Source organism: Paraphaeosphaeria sporulosa, assembly GCF_001642045.1.
Source record: "Paraphaeosphaeria sporulosa strain AP3s5-JAC2a unplaced genomic scaffold CC84scaffold_10, whole genome shotgun sequence".
NCBI classification, from domain to species: domain Eukaryota; kingdom Fungi; phylum Ascomycota; class Dothideomycetes; order Pleosporales; family Didymosphaeriaceae; genus Paraphaeosphaeria; species Paraphaeosphaeria sporulosa.
This window is the reverse complement of record NW_017253369.1, coordinates 151,096-170,724: the sequence shown is the minus strand read 5'-3', so window position 1 is coordinate 170,724 and position 19,629 is coordinate 151,096. Positions and strand designations below refer to the sequence as shown.

The 19,629-nt window shown below is 56.7% G+C and overlaps 9 protein-coding genes across 9 annotated transcripts; 5 read left to right on the top strand and 4 right to left on the bottom strand.

Moving 5' to 3' along the window:
- Window positions 1-464: 464 nt before the first annotated feature.
- CC84DRAFT_1153079 (FAD-binding domain-containing protein) lies at window positions 465-2,082 on the top strand (the record flags this gene model as incomplete). The annotated part of the gene is made up of 4 exons (XM_018176828.1): window positions 465-629; window positions 699-994; window positions 1,048-1,907; window positions 1,961-2,082. Exons 1-4 carry the CDS (start codon window positions 495-497, stop codon window positions 2,080-2,082), a joined length of 1,413 nt encoding a protein of 470 aa, XP_018031720.1. The 5' UTR covers window positions 465-494.
- Window positions 2,083-2,279: 197 nt separating this feature from the next.
- On the bottom strand, window positions 2,280-3,145 carry CC84DRAFT_187615 (uncharacterized protein). The gene has a single exon (XM_018185520.1). It carries the CDS (start codon window positions 2,959-2,961, stop codon window positions 2,461-2,463), a length of 501 nt encoding a protein of 166 aa, XP_018031719.1. The 5' UTR covers window positions 2,962-3,145; the 3' UTR covers window positions 2,280-2,460.
- On the bottom strand, window positions 3,146-4,856 carry CC84DRAFT_187614 (uncharacterized protein). Its single transcript, XM_018185519.1, has 2 exons — window positions 3,832-4,856; window positions 3,146-3,781 (listed from the first exon to the last, which is right to left on the bottom strand). The coding sequence occupies exons 1-2, from the start codon at window positions 4,752-4,754 to the stop codon at window positions 3,331-3,333; spliced, it is 1,374 nt and encodes a 457-aa protein (XP_018031718.1). The 5' UTR covers window positions 4,755-4,856; the 3' UTR covers window positions 3,146-3,330.
- A 268-nt stretch (window positions 4,857-5,124) lies between these two features.
- CC84DRAFT_1167581 (NmrA-domain-containing protein) lies at window positions 5,125-6,732 on the top strand. Its single transcript, XM_018179208.1, has 3 exons — window positions 5,125-5,778; window positions 5,830-6,019; window positions 6,070-6,732. Exons 1-3 carry the CDS (start codon window positions 5,452-5,454, stop codon window positions 6,648-6,650), a joined length of 1,098 nt encoding a protein of 365 aa, XP_018031717.1. The 5' UTR covers window positions 5,125-5,451; the 3' UTR covers window positions 6,651-6,732.
- A 1,482-nt stretch (window positions 6,733-8,214) lies between these two features.
- On the top strand, window positions 8,215-9,546 carry CC84DRAFT_1153070 (S-adenosyl-L-methionine-dependent methyltransferase; the record flags this gene model as incomplete). Its single annotated transcript, XM_018176827.1, has 2 exons — window positions 8,215-8,967; window positions 9,022-9,546. The coding sequence occupies 2 exons, from the start codon at window positions 8,215-8,217 to the stop codon at window positions 9,544-9,546; spliced, it is 1,278 nt and encodes a 425-aa protein (XP_018031716.1).
- Window positions 9,547-10,711: 1,165 nt separating this feature from the next.
- On the bottom strand, window positions 10,712-12,085 carry CC84DRAFT_189398 (uncharacterized protein). The gene has a single exon (XM_018185522.1). The coding sequence runs from the start codon at window positions 11,856-11,858 to the stop codon at window positions 10,986-10,988; it is 873 nt and encodes a 290-aa protein (XP_018031715.1). The 5' UTR covers window positions 11,859-12,085; the 3' UTR covers window positions 10,712-10,985.
- An 857-nt stretch (window positions 12,086-12,942) lies between these two features.
- CC84DRAFT_1262451 (Aldo/keto reductase) lies at window positions 12,943-14,279 on the top strand (the record flags this gene model as incomplete). Its single annotated transcript, XM_018185154.1, has 3 exons — window positions 12,943-13,547; window positions 13,600-13,678; window positions 13,732-14,279. The coding sequence occupies 3 exons, from the start codon at window positions 12,943-12,945 to the stop codon at window positions 14,038-14,040; spliced, it is 993 nt and encodes a 330-aa protein (XP_018031714.1). The 3' UTR covers window positions 14,041-14,279.
- Window positions 14,280-14,868: 589 nt separating this feature from the next.
- CC84DRAFT_1179443 (FAD-binding domain-containing protein) lies at window positions 14,869-16,539 on the bottom strand (the record flags this gene model as incomplete). Its single annotated transcript, XM_018180416.1, has 2 exons — window positions 14,869-15,043; window positions 15,113-16,539. 2 exons carry the CDS (start codon window positions 16,537-16,539, stop codon window positions 14,869-14,871), a joined length of 1,602 nt encoding a protein of 533 aa, XP_018031713.1.
- A 1,024-nt stretch (window positions 16,540-17,563) lies between these two features.
- CC84DRAFT_1189716 (conidial pigment biosynthesis 1,3,6,8-tetrahydroxynaphthalene reductase Arp2) lies at window positions 17,564-19,226 on the top strand (the record flags this gene model as incomplete). The annotated part of the gene is made up of 2 exons (XM_018181073.1): window positions 17,564-17,576; window positions 18,469-19,226. 2 exons carry the CDS (start codon window positions 17,564-17,566, stop codon window positions 19,224-19,226), a joined length of 771 nt encoding a protein of 256 aa, XP_018031712.1.
- Window positions 19,227-19,629: the final 403 nt, after the last annotated feature.

Here is a 19,629-nt window from a genome sequence, read left to right as displayed (position 1 = left end):
TGATTCATGAGCAACTCAGGTTTACAGTGGAGGATCTGGAAGTATCCGACGCTATGCACAATGCGCAACATATCAGAAGGCATAGGAGGCTTCTGGGTCGTAGGCCAGTACATCGTGACTGTGTTCAACCTGCAGTGGTTGCATCAATGCGATCGAAGCCCTAGGCTGCGTCGACTCTAATCGCTCGATGCGACTACGACGAGTGGCAGATTACTAGACTACATCCACGCTGTCAGCTTGGTCGTCCGCAAGATAATTAGTAAAGAGTGGCAGTGGTCGGCCTTCGGTGACGTCTGGGTTCTGACCGGGGGTTTACCGACCGTGAAGAGTCGAACCAACAACAACAGCAACCGCTGGCATGGCAGCCTATGGTACGACAATCAGGAGACACATTCGTACTAGACCAGCATATCAACGTTGTCCGTCGCAGTGTCTTTAGTACTTTCAACTTCTACTTACCATCCTCAACAACAGCAACCATCGAATTCACCAAGATGGCCGCATCTAATGTGACTGGTCTTGCCACGAAGTTGAGGAGTACTCTGAAGAACTCCACCGTACTGACGCCCGACTCGGAAGGCTACGCTCAGGCAATCATACGATGGAGTGACGAGATGGAGAAGAGGGCGGTAAGTCATGCCTAACGCAGAACTGTGTAGCGCATAGTATGCACGTTGCAGTTGCTCATTGTCTTCTAGGGCATCGTCGTATACCCTGAGACAGCAGAAGATATCTCAACCGCGGTACTATTGTCAAAGGAGTATTCTGTCCCACTTGCTGTATGTGGCGGCAAGCACGGCTCCAGTGGCGCCGCCTCCATCGAGGGTGGCCTGCAGATTGACATGGGACACATGCGCGATGTGTCTATTGACCTAAGCAACAACACCGCCAAGGTTCAAGGTGGTTGTATCTGGAAAGATGTTGACGAAGCTGCTGCACCTCACAACCTTGCCATGATTGGAGGTACCATCAACCACACTGGCGTTGGTGGGTTGTAAGTATTGCACCAGCCATGAGGCATAACCGGGCTTGACTGATGACGCATAGGACTCTTGGAGGTGGCTACGGATGGTTGACTGGGCGTCACGGTCTTACCATCGATGAGGTTCGTGCAGTGACGATGGTCCTCGCTGACGGCCGCATCGTCACTGCGTCTAGCGATGAGAACCAGGACCTTTTCTGGGCGGTTCGTGGAGCAGGTCACTGCTTTGGTATTGCTGTCGACTTCACGTTCCAATTGCACCCCCAGGAAAACCCCGTGTGGAGCGGACAGATGATCTTCCCGGCATCCAAGGCCCTCACCACCGTCGTCAACTTCGCCAACAACCTCGTCGCGACCACGGATGGCGCGTCTGCCATGGTCATGGGTATCACGCAACCTCCATTCATGCAGGAGCCTGCCGTTGTTGCGACTGTGTTCCACGACGGTCCCGAGGACGAAGCCAGGGAGATCTTCAAGCCTTTGTTGGACCTGAATCCAAGGATCAACACCACCAAGGTACGCCCGTACGTTGAGCAGAACAGTCTCATGAACGGCCCCGTCGACTATGGCAACCGCAAGCTGTCCAAGGGAGTGCCGTACACGCTGCCTCTGAGCCCCGACTTTGTTCACTCGCTGGTTGGCGAGCTGAAAAAGCTTCACGCGCAGGTTGATGGCTCCACCAAGTCGATTATGCTGTTCGAATTTTTCCACATGGGCAAGGTCTTGAGGCCATGGCAGGACATGGCGCACGCCATCCGCGGCGAACACAACCAGGTCATGATTGGCCCATTCTGGCTGAAGCCAGAGGACGACGCGACGGTTCGATCGTGGGCGACGAACACAGCTGCCGTGGTCCGCGGCGAGCTCGAGCGTGTGAACGGCAAGGAAGTCGCTGACTCAATAGGCGAGTATGGAAACTATGACGGTGAGTGCTCTCTTACGACCGTGACAATATTAGTAGCTGATAACCCGATACAGGTCTCTTGGTCGACCCCCAACGCATCTTTGGCAAGAACCTGCCGCGCCTCGCAGAGCTCAAGCAAAAGTACGACCCAGAGAACGTGTTCAACAGGGGATACCAGCTTGTGGCTGCGCCGTGAGCAAGGAAAAATTTAGCTTCGTGTAGATAGATTGATAGATTTAGCGCTCATGAAAAACGACTCATCAGCACAGAAACCCCATTCTCGACATTGACGTGAAGATGAGAGTGAGGGTGAAAAACAACGTAGACGCGTCTTAGCGCGTAACACTAAAGCTCTGGGTTTCGTCGGCCCCTGCCCGCTCCAATTGCCTCCGTCCTCTGCAACAATGCCTCGGCGAAGATATTGTGCAGACAGACAACAACGCATTACGGTTCGCTTTTACAGACATCAAAGGTGTTCAAGATGAAAACATCGCCTGCGCTGTACCCAAAACAAATCGCGCCCATGCCAGAAATTATTACTATAACTTCAAATCTGGCATGCTTGACTATCTCGTCATACACCACCACTCTCCACGAACTTACGCAAAATCTCGGTGTAGCCAGTCTGGAACAAAGGGGCCAGAGTACAAGCATCTGGCTGTACCTCTTCAATCCCTAAAACGTACCATTGACGCCGAAAAACCAGTATCTTGAAAGTGGGCGTACAGCACCAGAACCCTCGTCCATGGGCTCCGAACACGCGATTCTTGCCACCGCTTGCCTCGCTGAGAGTTCCAGTTATGTTACAATTTTTGATAGCCGGGCAGTCAACTGTCCGCAACAAGCACCGAGTGTATCTTTTGCAAATTCGCAGGTAGAAAAGACACCTCCCACATGCCAAATGAATTTGGACACGCACATCCAGTCCCCGATTACTGTTGTCCACGACATATGTACTTCTGGAGAACTCAAAACTAGCGCCTGAAAATCTAGTAGGAAGAATGACTGTTCCCTTTCTAGGGAGGACTCCAGTTTCATGGCAGCGTTTCGCGATCGGCGGGCTCAAAGGCGGCATCTTGCACACTGATACGACAAGAGTATCTCAGACTACAAGAAATCAGGGACATGGATAGAAGGATCGACTAAGCTATGAATACAGAATAGAATCATGATAACGCAGCTCTCTTGTATGGGAGTGAAATTGAAAGGGAACCATCATCGCCTTCCAGCGCCACGAGGAAATTAATCAGCGTAACCCCTCCCCGGAGCTACCCCGCTTTAGTCTTCCATCCAAATGCTTCCGTTCTGCCTGATCATCCGAACGCTCGCACAAATTGTGATGTTTCCAGTGCATGTACAGTCTAATACAGTTCCTCACGTTCTATCTTACCTTCTACCACATACATTCTCCGTACGCGGCCTTGAAGCTCGTCACACCGCCCGCCTAACTTGCCTTTGCCGTGAGAGCCTTGAAGCTCGCGAATGCACTGAAGGGATACAGTGGCTCGCCGTCGTGGGTCATGTTTTGGTAGCTCCACGACGGAGTCGTCCACGACATCCAGGCCAGAACCCAAACAAAGCCAATAGCCTTCTTCCACAAAGCGGTGGACTTGCTGTTGCTCGGCCCGGCGACTCTGTGGTAGGTGCTTTCGACGAAGTCTTCAATGGTGATACCAACGGCCTGCGTCACAAACAGCTTCCACGCCGTGTTCCTCGCGAGCGGGATGCCCGCTGTGTTATCCATCAGTGTGTGGACAAAGCCGGATAGCGCGAACGTCAGGTAAGCGCTGGTGTAGCGGCCGAACAGGGATCCCTTCGGCAGGCGAAGGACATCGTAGGCGAAGAAATTGGCGGTGCTGCTGAGCGGGTTTCGCAGACCAGTGTGCCAGAACACCCTGCGGACTGGTTAGTTGGGCTTTGGCGCGGGGCGTTGTCGCACACTTACGACCAAAATCTGCGCAGATTGTACGAATCGAACACGCTACCGAAGTATGGTGGCCAGTCCGCGGGCTTGGTCAGGAACGTCGCCACGCCGAACCAGCTGAAGAGGTTGTAGAACAACCCAATGTTGAGGCGCAGGATAGTCCACCAGAGCACTGTGCTGAAGATGCGCGTGCCAATGGTCGCGCCATTGAGAGTATGTGCTGGCGGGAAAAGCAAGGCCTTTTCTGCTGAAAAGTCCTCAGGATCAGGCTTGGGTTGCTGGCTGAGGAAATCAATCACTAGAAATGCGCCCACGACAGCAAGACCTCGCCTCACGAGGAATGCAGTCCTGGAAGGCACGTAGCTGGGGTCCTTGTTGGACCACTTGGGAATATTTGGCGTTTGCTTCGGCAAGCCAATGGCGCGGTAACTGAAGACAACTTTGTGCGCCCATCCAAGTGCTCTCCAAGACAGGATGCCGCTTGTGTCTTGCGCATTCGCTTTGGTCTTGGTTGATTCCCGAGATACGAGACGCTCAGACTTTTCCTTGCCATCCTGGCCGAGATAGATGCGGCGCAGCACGAGCGCGTCGACGGCCGTGAGAAACAGCAGGTAGAACGGGCCTTCGGGAAAACTAGCACGGGACCTGTTCGCGATGAAGCGCGGGACGGCGGTGCGGTAGGCGAAGTAGCCCAGAGCAACGATTGGAATGATGGCCAAGCGCAGGGGCGAGCGGGGGTGCAGGTACATTATGCCCAGCATGGGTAGATAGAAGGTGCCCGCAATCAGCTCGACGGGATGCGCGGCATAGAAGCTCGCGACTGATTCCGGGAGACGCCCATAGAGGCAGAGGAGCAGGGCGGGGACATAGGCGGCGAGCACAATGGTCAGCGCCTCGCCCTTGGGGATGGGCGTGTACGGGGCTTTGGGAGCCTTGGAGGCCATCGCGAAACTGAAGCCGCCTCACGTGACGCTGCGGTGCGCGGTATTGATGCGGCAGAAATGAAGATGCAAACAAAGCAATCGATGCAAGGGCGCGTCCCCGTACAGTGGATCGCGCAGCTCTTTTACCAGCCGTGGCGCCATTTTGCCTGAGATGTCGCGGTCAGGGTGGAGCATGGACTTCGGGCGTCGCCAGCTGCTGCAATGTCATGTTTTGGCGCGATGCCAGCGCGGACGGAGGTTCACATATGGCAGAGACAAAGAGCGCATGACGGAGGTGGGGGTGGGGTGGATCGGCCGCTGGGCCCGTTGCTGGGTAAGCGGTCGGCGTCGCGCTTTGTGCCTTACACATGCACTATCCGCCCCCCGCATGCCAGCCAACCACGACGCCTGCCGCCGGCCACCCGCGTCGGTGTCGCCAACCTCTTGATCCCCGAAGCCGTCGGTTGCCAAGTCAGCAAGATTACGGCACGGGCATGAGGCAGCGTGGTGTGCCTCAGCGCTGGATGCGTGCCTCCCTGCTAGGGCAGCCGCCCACCCAATCCGGGCGCGGGGTGCAGCCTGCTGTCGGCGTTCAGGACGACGCGAACGTCCCACCCATTTGCAACTGTGCCTCACGCGCGACTCAAAGAAGCTCAAAGAAGGTCGTGCCTGCATCTTCGCTCCACCACGCTGAAAAATCGTCTCGGGCTCGCTCGCAATGAAGGCATTCAAAAAGCTGCTCGGCCGCTCCTCCAAGAGCTCCAAATCCACCACTCAACCCACCGCAGCTCCTTCCAAAGCTCAATCGACTCCCACCACCGCAACCAAACCTCCTCCCGCAACAGCCACTACACCCGCAACCACCACCATGGCCAAGCAAACCATCGTCGTCTTCGGTGCTACTGGCAAGCAGGGCGGCTCCGTCGTCAAGACCATCCTCGCCGACCCCAAGACCGCCGCCAAGTACCACGTCAAGGCCGTCACCCGTGACACCACCAAGGAGTCCGCGCAGAAGCTCAGGGACCTCGGCGCTGAGGTCGTCTCCGTATGTCAAGTTCCAACTCGCTCCAAACTACATCCTCACTGACAATGGCAGGCCGACTTGAACGCCCCCGAGACCCTGGCTCCCGTCCTCGAGGGTGCCTATGGCGTCTTCGCCGTCACCAACTTCCTCGAGAAGATGGACGCCGCACCCGAGATCACCCAGGGCAAGGCCGTCGCCGATGCCGCCAAGGCTGCCGGTGTCCAGCACCTTGTTTGGTCTTCTCTCCTCAACGTCACAAAGCGTACGTCTACCTGTCCGATCCAACGTGGTCATTGCTAACACCGTGACCAGTCACCGAGGGCAAGCTCACCAACGTCCACCACTTCGACAGCAAGGCTCAGGTTGAGGAGTACATCCGCGAGATCGGTGTCCCCGCCACCTTCTTCCTCGCCGGCTACTTCATGTCCAACCTGCCCGGCATGTCCATCTCTGAGCAGACCGGCTGGACCCTGAACCTGCCCACCACCAAGAACGCCCCGATCCCTCTCTTCGACGCCGAAGACGACACCGGCAAGTTCGTCAAGGGCATCTTCGAGAACCGCGAGAAGCTGCTCGGCCAGCGCGTCCTCGGCGCCACCGCCTACTACACCCCCGCGCAGCTCATCGAGGAGCTCAAGGAAGTATACCCCAAGACCTCCGCGTCGGCCGCCTACAACGAGCTCCCCGGCGACGTCTACAAGGGCATCCTCGGCAGCTTCGGCCTCCCCGAGAGCTTCCAGCAGGAGATGCTCGAGAACCACCAGCTCTTCGATGTGGCTGGTTACTTTGGCGGCGAGAAGCTGGATGCCAGCCACTCGATTGTCGATGAGCCCCTGACTACCTGGAAGGAGTACATTAGCAAGAGCCCCGTCTTCGCTGCCGTCAAGAACTAGAGTGTTTGAGGTTTCAATAGTATAGATATCCGAGCTTTGTGGCTCATCGGGCTATGGCTAGTTAGAGTAATGAATTTCATGTGTTAAACAATTGTTCTCCGATCTTCTTGGAGTGAATGATGCTGCAATCTTATAGTGGTAGCACGTCATGATTGATGTTCGTGGGGCTGCTCGGTCTGCGAATAGTGACACGCGTCATATTTGACACAATTACACTACTTGAGCCTGGTTGTCGACCTCCGACTCATGCAAACTCTAGTTCATAACAAAGTTTTCCTTTTTCGATAGAGGCTAGACATAGCAATGCCACTCAGAAATATTCTTCTACGAGCATTGGAGAAGAAATGCATATATTTGCAATCTCTATGTTCGGATGTTGGCGGTCAAGGAAAATGCCAAGCGATTTATGACTGTCGACCAATGTGAGATCCAGTTCTTCCTGCCTGCGAGATTCATTCCATTCTATCTAATATAGTTGAAGCGTGCACCATCCTCCCATTTGCGTGTGTAGACAATGCTCTAGGAGGGGTTGAAATCTCTATTAGTCGGTATTGGTGTTGCTGTGGGTTGACGAGTTGATGTCAACAAATGGCTTGGGAAGCGGCGTCTGCGTTGATACTATGGCATCGGGACCTGTCCTTACACGAGTATCTGACGATTGAGCGACAATTTGATTCTCATCAAAGACGCAACATAAGGTGAGCGAAATTATCTTAGAAATTGCTTTTTTTGGGTGTCAAGCTTGTGGAGCGGTTTCTGTGTCGTTCGCGCTTGCGCCGATCCGATCTGCGCTTCTCCTACAAAGGTTAGCGTGAGATGTTAATGCCCGTTCCTCGCTCCGAGACGTCCAATGCCCGCATCCTCAAACACGAGCCCAACCGACCCCACCTTATACACCACCCATGCAGGCTCGTGATCATAGCCCAGGCCGCCAGCGCCTTCCAGAAGCTTTCGTCGGGTCGTCTAGCGTCTGCCTAGCCCGACGACAGTTAATCCCGAGTACCGTTTTCGCTTCTTACTAGGACATGGATGTCAGTCGCCGACACTGTTGGTTGATGTTGGCTACTAATGAATATGTACCCTTACAACTCTCGGCTGACGGCTGACAACACACAATATGCCACCAACAGCGAAAGCAGTGCTTAATCTTTTGGATGTCGGTGTTGTTGCTCCCCGCTTACTCGAGTGCGCCTGCGTTGGCGATAGCCGAGCGGCACTAGGTTGCATCTCTTCCAGTTCCAGAGGTAGAACGCTTTACTCGGCCTACGCTAGACGAAGCAGAGCTCGCGGAAGGCCGACACTATGCTTTGTACCTGCAGCGGAGTATGAAGATCTGACGAGCAATGGGAAACGCGTGTAGGTGCCGCCATGGGACTACCGAGAGATGCTCAATGCAAATAGCAAAGCACATACAATAAAACGACTTCGCCAGGTGTCGCCCAATTTTCTTCATTGATTAGACAGTGGGATTCACTTCTCTCATCCCGAATTACCTATTCAACCCTGGTCTGCTCCAGTGTGTTTCATTTCTCTTCTATCAATTCGTTTTATACCCCTAGACAAAATGTCTGCTCTCACTGAGCTCGCGGCTATCGCCTCCACTGAGGCTCAAAAGCTCACCAACTACATCACAAGCAACAACCTCCCTCTGCCCAGCTTCGAGGTCGGCGCCCCGGGCGAGCTCCCCATTCCCTCAACGGATGAGGACCTCCAGGCTTCCCGCATCAGACTGCTCAAGGCCGCACAAGACCTCCAGGCTCTTGCTCTCGGCCCCGCTGAGGACTTGAGGTGGAAGGCATGGAACCAGTACAATGACAACATCTCCCTCCACGCGATCATGCACTTCCGCCTCCCTGAAGCCGTCCCCGTCAATGGCACCGCCACCTTCGCCGAGATCTCCCAGAAGACCGGTCTCAAGGAGCCCCTGGTCATGCGCTTCGTCCGCCACGCCGCCATCTACCACGTCTTCAAGGAGGTCTCTTCTGGCGTCGTCGCCCATACCGCTGGCTCCGTCGCCCTCCTGGACGGCTCCTCCGTCCGCGACTGGCTCGACATGACCTTCGAAGAGTGGGGCCCCGCCTCTGTCAACGCCGTCAAGCAGCTCATCCAGAGCCCCGACAGCGGTGAGCAGAGCGACGCCGGCTTCGCGCTTGCCTTCGGCGGCCAGACCATCTTCGAGTTCCTGGCACAGCGCCCCGACCGTGCGCGCGTGTTCGGACTGTCGATGAGCAACTTCTCCAAGGGTGCCAGCCACAAGGTCGAGCACCTCATTACCAACTACGACTGGCCCGCTCTCGGCGAGAGCACCGTTGTTGATGTAAGTTGCCCTCTCCCTCATTAGGCCAAGACGCTCAATGTTAATCCACCCCAGCTTGGCGGCTCCCACGGCCACATCTCCCTTGCCATCGCCGCTGCGCACCCCAAGCTCAAGTTCGTCGTCGAGGACCTCCCCGGTACTACCGCCCAAGGCGAGGAAATGCTGCCCGCCGAGTACAAAGACCGCATCTCTTTCATTGGCCACAACCTCAACGACCCGCAGCCCTACCACGGCGCAGACCTCTACATGTTCCGCTCGGTGCTGCTCAACTGGCCCGACCAGTACGTCGTCAAGTTCATCAAGAACCTCGTCCCCGCGCTCAAGCCGGGGGCCAAGGTGCTTATCAACGAGGGCGTGCTGCCGCAGCCCGGGGAGGTCAGTGACTGGGACTACAAGGTGCTTACGTCGCTGGATCTGTGCATGTTGGCCATGTTCAACAGCAAGGAGCGCACGGTCGAGGAGTGGGAGGGTCTCTTCAAGGAGGCGGATCCCAGGTTTGCGTTCCAGTATGCACGGAAGCCCGAGGGCTCGCTGCTGTGGATCATCGAGGCGGTGTGGCAGCCTACTCCGAGCCCGTAGACGTAGTCAAGGCGCGGTGACAGTAAGGCTATGAATGAACAGACATGCTACGCTACGAAGCTCCGCTCAAGTGCTCCCTCCATCGTGTATGAATGAGCGGCACAACCGAGTTCTACCGCCCACGTGCCAGCCCCCACAATCCCAGACACCAATGTTTGCGCTCTGCTTATGTCGTCACGAACCCGCACCGTATGGCACCTGCCTCTCCACATGACCTCCGCCGCCTGCCATACCCTTCCCCGCATCTGTACCCTGCGTGAACCAAACTCCACCGTCGGCTACGTACGTGCTCTGCAGCTCCCACGCGCTCTGCGTCCCGGGCGATGGCGGACCCACTCGCGCGTGGAGCGGACTCGGCTACGGCCTGGGATCCTGGAAGGCAGCACGAGAAGGAGGCCAGTCAAGTAGAAAGACCATCCAAGAAATCGAGGCGCGTCGTCGGGTGATCGACATACATCTTAGCGGGGCACACGCTGTGGGGGCTAGCTGGACCGCGGGCGCGGGCGCGGGGGATTTGGAAAGCGGGGCCCGGGTGTGAGTGGGTTCCGGAAAGGTCTTGTGCATTGAGCGTGTGTTGGAGGTGGTCTGCGGTTGGGGCATCGGGCTGCGCCCTTCTGGACCTGGCGTTGCGGCGTGTGCATACGAGCTGACGGAGACAACCTGTAGAATAGCCTAGTATGCGCGATGCAACACGGCGGGCCTGCCACCAGATGTCGCAGCTCAAGCCCACCGACTGGATTTTGAGAGCTCTGGGAATGTCGCTGATGGTCGGGGGGCAAGGGAGACGGCGTGGGACGCGGTCGGCACGCGCTATCATGTCGCACATCACAGTGCATGCTCGGCTGCCTTGACAGGGTATCTTATCATATGCTACATTCACAAGTCGTTCATACGGCCCCTGCCTACATCCCTCGGCCTAACTGCTTCACGCCCTCGAAGTTCGCGGTCAGGCCTTGTCGGAGGTAGGCGACAAGCTCGCGATGCAGCTTCCCCCCAGCCCCAGCGACCGCGAAATTGCGCTCAAAAGCCTCGACGCACGCGCTAATCTTGCCGAGTTCGATTTTGAGCAGCGAGGTTTGCAGGAGATGCGAGTCCCGGTCGTCGAGCTCGTAGGTGCCGAGGGTCAGGCGTACGGATTTGGTAGTCGTTTCCAAGGAGAGAGAATGGGATGAGGAAGAAGGAAACGGGTTCGGGGTTGGGAGAGGCGTATTCAGTCCGCTGGAGGTCGTGGTGCTGGGTCTACTACCCTGTCTGCTCACGGTCAGCCACCACTCCATGCTCGAAATCAGCGGACGGAACAAACATACACACTAGCTGGCGGCGTCATCAACTCCAGCCCGGTATTGAACATGTTGAACCTCTCCCGTTCCCGCTCCTCGGATCCGCGCGCAGAGTCGGGCGGACTGGTGGAGGTTTCGCGCGGGGAGTCGCGGTGCGGGCTAGGAAAGAGGGATTCGAAGACTTGCAGGACGTGGGAGAGGAGAGCGGAGAGGGTGAGGAGGAGGGTTGGTGAGCTGGGTATGGAGGGGGCTACGGAAGTGCATGTACGGCAGGAGAGGGTAGTGGTGCAAAGGGCGAGGATGATCTGTGGGTGGCACGTTAGTTGTGGGTGTTGAGTCAGATGGGGCTTCATCGACACTTACCCTGTTCTCTGACAGTGCGCGATCAAACGGCATAGGCGCACTGCCAGACGACGACGACGACAGAGAGAGTTCTGACAGTTTGGAAAGGATGTGCTGCTGGCAGCCGCACGCTTGTGATGCCGGCCTCGGAAGCGGTTTATGTGGTGCGGGCGGCGTGCTTGCCGTCGTATTGGCATATGCGCTGAAGTTCGTTGGTGGAAGATACGCATCAGTAGAAAAGTAGTCGTCTAGATTATCGAGATCAAAATTGACGTCTGAGAGTGCGGATAAAGAGTCGAAGTCGTAGAGGCTTGTGGATATGGCGGAGTCTATTGTGGCGTCCAGTCCCCCTTCTAGGCCGGTGCTCAGCGGGGGCAGCCTGGATATGCTGGATTCGGTGTTGATGTGGTTTGTGGGCCGTGGGTTGGGTGTTGTGTTGACACCAGATGGCTTTTTGGTGGTCGAAGTACTGCGGTTGTCGACAGGCCGCTTTGAGCATCGCAGTGAGACGCTGTAAACACAGAATAGCTCTTTCCGGTTGCACCGGCGGCAGCAAGGGCGTTCTTTTGAACACTTTACTTTGGCAGTGTTGCAAGCGTCACAAGAATTTCGGAGACGTGCCTGCGTCGTTGGTGCTATTGAGTTCATCAGGGCGACGGGGTGTTGATGCGTATCGGTGGTGGTTCGCATGGTCGGTCGAGTGTATCTTTGGATGGTCTGGCTTGGCTCGGAGGGTGGTCCCAACAGCCGGAGAAATGCGAAAGGTATGTATGCCTGTGCGGACAGTCCTGATGGACGTTCCCAGGTACAAAAGGTGACGGGACAAGCGAGCTCCCCGCGCGAGCGTGACAGGTAGTGCTAGCCTGCTCGATCCATTGCGATGCGCATCCGGATACCGGACTTTTTGGAAGCTTAGCATTGGCAGACGACGCGCATGTGGTGGAAGCAAGGGCTCAGTGTGGCTCGGACTTGATGGTACAGTCGAGCAACCCCGTGCATGCATATTCACTTGTTGGAGCTAGGCGAGGAACGAGATCCAACCAGTTGGTGCATTTTGGCGAGAGGTGGAGCGCTGGGAAGCCACGCTATCAGTTTGAGCCGCAGACGGTCCATGAGCTCGCCCCGCCATGTCCAGCATCAGTGTCTGTCCGTTGTCAGCCTGGTGGAGCTGCCAGGTGTCACGTTACCTGCTATCAGCCTTGGAGATGCTCCATTTGGCGCCTTGCAACGCAGCCCGCGGCAGCTGAACACCAACAACGTGCCGATACCAGAACACGGGCGTGCTGCTCCTCCGGCGACTCAACAGTTCGCCTTTCGCACGGTACCCAATAATGTGTGGTCAGCTTGCCCAGCAGCTTCGTGACGCGACAAGGTGCTTATGCGTGACAACCTCAAACAGCCAAGGCGTCCGCACGTTGTGAGCTGCTGCGGGCGCCCCGCTAGCGACTGCCCCGCCCACCCGGGGACTATCCGCCCTGCATTAGCGGCCCAGCCAACCCCGGCCCTAGCCACTGCACCACCACACACATGCACTCACCCCATCGATCGTGGTTTTCTGACCGGCCGTCGGCTGCAGCGGTACCAGCACCGCGCTGCATCGTGATGTGGACTAGCTGGGTGACTTGACTTTCGCCCGCGCTACGCTTCCGCGATGGCAGCTCATAAAGCCCCCAGAGGGCCTGCGCGCACGCAGCCCAGCTGCCGTCTAGAATCTGACGCAACGATTCTGACCAAACTGCAAAGCACAGCACAGCCTCGAGGAAAGGCGCCCGTCATGACCGCCTCCGCAACGCCTGCCGCGCCTGCCGTCGTCCTGGGAACGGCCTCCTTTGGCACGGGCACCCCGCAGGCCAAATTCAACTCTCGCGAGACAGCTGGGCCCCTGCTTGATGTGTGCCAGCAGCGCGGCGTGCACCTGCTCGACTCTGCGCGCGCGTATCCAGTAGGCAACCCTGGGTCCGCAGAGAAGCTGCTGGGCGAACTGGGCGCCGGCTCGTGGGCGACCATCTCGACCAAAGTCACGTCGTGGGCGCCTGGCTCGCATTCAGCGGCGAAGATCGCCGAGTCGGTGCCGCTGAGCCTCGATGCCTTGGGCGTCGACAGCGTTGACATTATGTACCTGCATTCGCCGGACCGGACCACGCCGTGGGCCGTCACCGCCGAGGCCATGGACGAGCAGTTCCGCCTCGGCCGCTTCAAGCGGTTCGGCCTGAGCAATTACACCGCCGAGGAGGTCGAGGCCATCTGTCAGGTGTGCGAGGAGAATGGCTGGAACAGACCGAGCGTGTACCAGGGGCGGTACAACGCCATCATCCGCAGCGGCGAGGAGCAGCTGTGGCCGACGCTGCGCAAGTGGGGGATGTCGTTCTACGCCTACAGGTTACTTCTTCCCTCTGATGTGATGTCGGACACGCAAGATTGACGCGAATAGCCCCTCCGCCGCAGGCATGTTCACCGGGAACATCAACTCCTCGAGCGTCAACGTCGCGGGCTCGCGCTGGGACAAAACCGTACTTCTCTCACCATCCCCCAAATCTCTGTCATACTGAAACCCATCCCACAGACCCGACTAGGCCAAGCCTACGAGAGCGCCTACCTCAAGCCCTCCTTAATCGAAGCCGCGGCCCGCGTCGCCGACATGGCGAAAGCGGCCGGCATCGGCGGCCACGACGTCGCTCTGCGGTGGGTCATGTACCACAGTATCCTTGACGGGCGGCGCGGTGATGCTGTTATCCTCGGGTGCTCGAGCGTGCGGCAAATGTCGGCGAATCTGGATGCGATTGCGGCGGGGCCGTTGAGCGGAGAGCTAGTGGAGGTGATCAATGGGGTGTGGGACGTCGTTCGGGAGGATGCTGCGAGTTATCATTTGTAAAAGTAGACGGGATCCATTTAGATAGCAAATAGATACTGGGGGAGTAAAGAGACTTGCGAAATTTCCTGTGGGTTATGAGTGCGTGAGGTGTCTGGTGCTTGTACGCCGTTGACAGGCTAAACCACGATGCTTCTTTTACTCTTATAGAAAGAGCGCATTATCCCCGGCATATTCCCCGTCTCGGTCCCGCGTTCTCCGTCTCCGTCTCCGCCTCTGTTCCCGCTCCGTCCATTTCCCCCATCCCTTCAGCGCATTATAAACCAACCCTAACTCTCCATGTCCAACTTACAAAATAGCTTCTCCGTGCCTTAGGCGTTGCGTAGTGATCCCGTCTTCACGTTTCGTCCCTAGGATCGGATTGAGTACTAAGACAGTGTGCAATCTAACCCAGCCAGGACCAAAAGTGAAACAACACAGCTAGGTCGGATTTCATCATGGGTGAATTTCTAATGGCGACTGAAGATGCGGTTCAAGAGCTTACACCCCGATACAGCGACATCTATGGTACCAGACTAGGTTCCCGCATTGTAGAGCACGAAGGTGCATCGGGATATTGAGCGTGCATTTCCTGGAGCGGTATAGTAGATGGAGGGAATGGGGCACCACAGTGTGAGCTGTCACATCAACGGGGTGCAACGTCGAGGTCCATCTTTCACACATGACATCACCAAGGTCATGTTCATAGACGTCAGCGAAGTCAGACAGACATTCTAGTCAATTCTCCTGCGTCGGTGATCCAGTACCTGCACCCCAATCCACCAACCTATTTACACAAAACGAGCAATAACTGTAGGGAAATATCGAACAACAACGAGAAACGAGACAGCTCTAGCACTTCCAGCTGGCCTTGGCTTTCGGCGGTACAGCACCTGGGTTGTAGAAGACAAAGTTGGGATCGAACTTCTGGCGCGCCTTGACGAGGCGGCACACGTTGGGCCCGTAGTTGGCCGTTACGATGTCACCGGTGATGGCTTGGTCGATGTAGCCGGCGTAGGTGTACGGACTGTTCCAGCCATTAGCAACTTCCTTGAACAACAGATAGGATGAGGAGGGGAAAGGGGTCAAGACTTACCCAACGCGTGGACGGAACTGCGCCTCAAACAGCGCGGCCAGCGCCTTGCTCTGAGCCTTGTACGGTTCGACGTTCTCGACCTGCATGCGCCACAGCGTCTTCGCCTTGTCGGACCACGGGAACGCCGAGTCGGACGCAGGCGTGGACACGTTGAAGGTCGTGACTTCGATCCAGAAGCCCATGCCGCTGGGCAGGTTCGCCGTGTTGTCAACGATCCACTGGAGATCAGCATCGCCGAGTAGGCGGTCCTTTGTCTCCACAAACGTCTTCGTGTAGATGTTGCCGCGCTGCCATAGCGCCGCCCGCGGGATCGAGGGCACCGCCTGCTGGCTGCTGATCGCGGAGACGGCGACCTGGCCGGGGAGAGGGGTCAAAGCGTCGGGCGCGACGTTGTACTGACCGTAGAAGGCGGCGTTAGCTGTAGCATCGTCTGTGCACTCGTCCTGGGTGTAGGTCCAGAAGTTGCGGGAGTTGGCCGTGCTGCAGTTGCCTGTGACTTTGATCTCGGCGTTCGGGATAGACGAAAGACCAGAGCTGGCGAGGATGGCTTCAAGCTGCGCCTTATTCTTGCCCAGATACCAGCCCAAGATCTGCGTGCGGTCGCTGTAGAAGTTGAACTGAGATTCAAAGTTCGGGTCCTGCTTGGGGGCCCACGCGTTGTACTTCTTCAGGGCCTCGAAGCGTGTGGTGGCGTTATTGAAGTTTGCAACGAACATGGCGGAGCGGGGGAGGACGGCGGTCTCGAGCACGGCTTCAACGACGATGCCAAAAGTTCCGCCGCCGCGGGCGGCCCACCAGAGCTCTGGGTTGGAGGTGGGGGAGATGGTGACGAGGTCACCAGCAGCAGTGATGACTTTGGCGGACTTGACGTGGTCGACAGCGAAGCCGTGCGTGCGCATCTGCATGTTGTAGCCGCCAACTCCAAGGTAGCCACCGATGCCAACGGAGGCGCAGATACCGGCTGTGAAGGTGATGCCGTAGCCCTCAAGGATGGAGTAGAGGGCACCGAGACGAGCGCCGCCGCCTACGGTGGCACTCTTCAGGTCCTTGGCTGGGAGAACGTAGGAGATGTTCTCGATGTCGATGACGAGGGAGCCGTTCAGGGCAGACCAGTTCTCGAAGTGGTGAGCTCCCGTGCGGGGAGAGACCTTGAAGCCATTCTTGACGGCGCACTTGACGAGAGGACCGACCTGGCTCTGCTGGGTGGGGTATGTGACCAACGCAGGGAATTGGCCCTCGTTCAACAGGATAACACCAGTGCGGGCAGTAGTGTAGGATGCATCCGAGGGAGAAACGATGTTAGCAGCAGGTAGAACCTTCTTGGCGCAGGCCAGGAGATCCGAAGCCGCATCCCGCTGATGCTTTGGCGCCGCAACGACCGAGGTCGTGAAGAAAGGAACGAGAGCGAGAAGCGACTTTGCGTACATGTTGAACGACGACTGTGCTGATCCCACTCTGTGCTGCTGAAGACACAAGAGGCAGTGAGTGACGAAACGACCGGAGCGCGAGAAGCTCGACACAGATATACTCCCATTTTCCAGCCCTACTAGTTGGTCTCAGACCATCCTCAGCGCTCGCATAGTCGTATAGGGCCAATTCCCATTGCCTAGTCGTGGCGCACCGAGACCAACCCGACCAAGGATTGGTAGAATCCTTCCCGCCCCCACCATGATTGGCCAGAATCTTACTCCGAGGTCGACGCGTCAGATTCGCCGTGCGCCTTGCTGTCTTTGCGCTGTTAGCTGAAGCCATGGAGGCTGCGCTGGTCATAAAAGTTGTCAGTGGTGGTGCTTTGGGTCAGCGCGCTGGGTTGGTTCCTGCGCCGTTCCTGCATAGCGTCGTACCGACAAATGTCTCCCACGTGCTGCAAAGTACACACTCCACATTATGTAACCGACAACCGTAGCCTTGGGTCTATTGTCGTCTACATGAGACATCTTACCTAACGCGGCCAACTGACACACGTGAATGTCAGGCTACAAAGAGGAGTTTCCCGAGCGGGCGGTCATCTTGGCGGCTTCCACACGTGGCGTGCTGAGTATCTCATGCCGACATCCAAGCAAAAGCCGGCCTACATTTTCCAAAAATGGGGTTTGACAGCCTTGCGAGACCCATGTATCCGGAGATTGAAGCGGTGGGTCCCATCAGATTTGGATTACAGAAGAATGAGCTATGAATAGATTACAATGTCACAATGTCCACAATTGAGTGATCTGAGAGGCATGGTTGTGAGATTTTACTCTGGTACGACTTTCAACTAATTTACACTAGTCTTTCTTTCTGGTCTCAAGGCTCGACCCCAATGGTATTCCCGTCCTTGTCAAATTTTCCCGCTGATCCAACAAATACCCTCTCAAATTCATGCTCGTTGAAGTCAACTTTGGTCTGAATACCAGCCCACTTCCATATGCCGTTTACTTTCCTATAGAACGTGGTGACGAGACCGTGGCCATGGCCCTTAGCGGCGATGTCTCCACGCCCTTCCTCCCATCTCTGGTGAGCTGCGCGAGACTGATGCTGGCTCTTGATCTCAGTGTCGGAAAGCTTCTCCCACTTTGACAGACCAAGCAAATGCTGCGATTCAATGTTTCTGTCGCCCAGAAACAGGGGGTTCTGCATCATCTTGACGAAATCCGCAGCTGGCATTGCGTCTGCCTGAGCGTTGTTGACGCCGCCGTAGTTGACCTTTGCAGGGGTTCGAATGCTCAACAGCTTCCTAGAACGTGGGTATGTGACTTACGGTGACGTTGGGTGCGAGCATGTTCCCCAGCCGCTCCCAGTCCTACATAAAGTCATTGGCCTATCCATCCTGTTCAAGCTGTGACGAATCTACCTTCTCATCGTAGCTCCTAGCCCACTCGAAGGCAAGTTCACTGCAGTCCTGCCATTCTGTGACCAGATCAGATCGCTGTATGCCACTGTTGATATGTAAGCCTCACCCTCAAAAGTTGGCTTGTTGGCCCTGGTCGTGGACATTTTGAAATTGATGAAAAAGTTTGGAGAATACGATGTGAGAAGAGGGGTAGCTGTGAAGACGGTTTACTATCACAGCCTGCTGCGGGGCTCCTACGCGGCCTTCGTCGGAGACCCGATGTTGTATGCAACGCGGGCACTTTCGTTGTTGGAGTTACAGACCGCAGGTCAGCCGGTCATCGCATGCTACGTCGAGCGGGTACAGAGCCAATCTAAACTGTTCGGCAGACCCGAGAAACCCGACGCTGTAGGGGATAGGCCCCGTACAATACTTAAAGTCACCAAGCGGAAGTGAGATGTTCGTAATCTCAAACAAACAGCACATCTACCGCCGATACTTACGAAAATGGGAACCCACGGCGCCCTTAGCAATGGAACCACAGCGGCACCACCAAAGACGCTGGAGGGAAAGGTGGCACTCGTTACCGGATCCGGACGCGGTATCGGTGCCGGTGTAGCTCGTGAGCTAGGTGCAAGGGGAGCATCGGTCGTTGTCAACTATCGAGGCAGCGCTGAGGCGGCCGAGGCCCTGTCCAGGGAGATTGAAGCTGCCGGCAGCAAGTCCATCGCCATACAGGGTGATATTGCTAACGTCGAGGATATCAAGACGCTGTTCGAGAAGACAAAGGCGCACTTTGGCAAGATCGACATTGTGGTCTCCAACTCTGGCATCGAGCACTTCGGCAAACTGGACGAGGTGACGCCCGAAGAGTTTGACAAGGTTTTCGCTGTCAACACTCGCGGTCAGTTCTTCGTTGCGCAGCAGGCGTACAAGCACCTCGAGGACGGCGGTCGATTGGTTCTCATGTCGTCAATCTCGGCGCACAACTCGATCAAGGAACACGCCCTGTACGCAGGCAGCAAGAACGCCGTCGAGGCTTTCGCCAAAAACTTCGCAAAGGACTTCGGCCCCAGGCGCATCACGGTGAACACCATCGCGCCTGGAGGCGTGAAGACCGACATGGCCAACGACGTGGGGTGGAAGTACCTCCCCAATGCCGACGAGACCTGGACCTGGGAGCAAGTCGAGGCAGTGGTCTCCAAGTGGACGCCGCTCGGCCGCATAGGTCTGCCGCAGGATATTGGGCGCGTAGTGGCTTTCCTCGTCGGCCCCGACGGCTACTGGATCAACGGTAGGTAGCGCCGGGATTGAATTCTTTAGATGATGCACGGCTAACAAGTCAATACAGGTCAGAATATCACAATCTCTGGTGGTGCCGGCGGTTAAGCGGTCACCGACGGGCGACAGGGGGATGGTGTTGGTCAGAAAAGCACGAGAAATGATGGAAACATGACGTGGGGTACTCAGTCGGTCTCCGTCCGCAACTAGCGCATGTCGGCGGTTCGTACATTAGTGAGATGGCTTGGCGTCGGAGGCTGGTGTGAAATGCGAGAACGCCGATGCCGAAGTGCTTAACAATTGACGCCAATGCATCTCGTCTCGCTTAGGCCGCCGCCCAACCACATCGTCGATCTACACAAGGGCTACGGGCAACAACAATGCATCGATCAATCAAACGGGCTTCGGTCCTCGCGCTCTGCTA

Bases quoted from the DNA above. Each gene is read 5' to 3' on its own strand.
- CC84DRAFT_187615 (XM_018185520.1), bottom strand. From the start codon at position 2,961: ATGCCGCCTTTGAGCCCGCCGATCGCGAAACGCTGCCATGAAACTGGA.
- CC84DRAFT_187614 (XM_018185519.1), bottom strand. From the start codon at position 4,754: ATGGCCTCCAAGGCTCCCAAAGCCCCGTACACGCCCATCCCCAAGGGC. The intron at 3,782-3,831 runs GTAAGTGTGCGA...ACCAGTCCGCAG, and splicing joins AATCTGCGCAGATTTTGGTC to GGTGTTCTGGCACACTGGTC.
- CC84DRAFT_1167581 (XM_018179208.1), top strand. From the start codon at position 5,452: ATGAAGGCATTCAAAAAGCTGCTCGGCCGCTCCTCCAAGAGCTCCAAA. The intron at 5,779-5,829 runs GTATGTCAAGTT...TGACAATGGCAG, and splicing joins TCGGCGCTGAGGTCGTCTCC to GCCGACTTGAACGCCCCCGA. The intron at 6,020-6,069 runs GTACGTCTACCT...CACCGTGACCAG, and splicing joins TCTCCTCAACGTCACAAAGC to TCACCGAGGGCAAGCTCACC.
- CC84DRAFT_189398 (XM_018185522.1), bottom strand. From the start codon at position 11,858: ATGCGAACCACCACCGATACGCATCAACACCCCGTCGCCCTGATGAAC.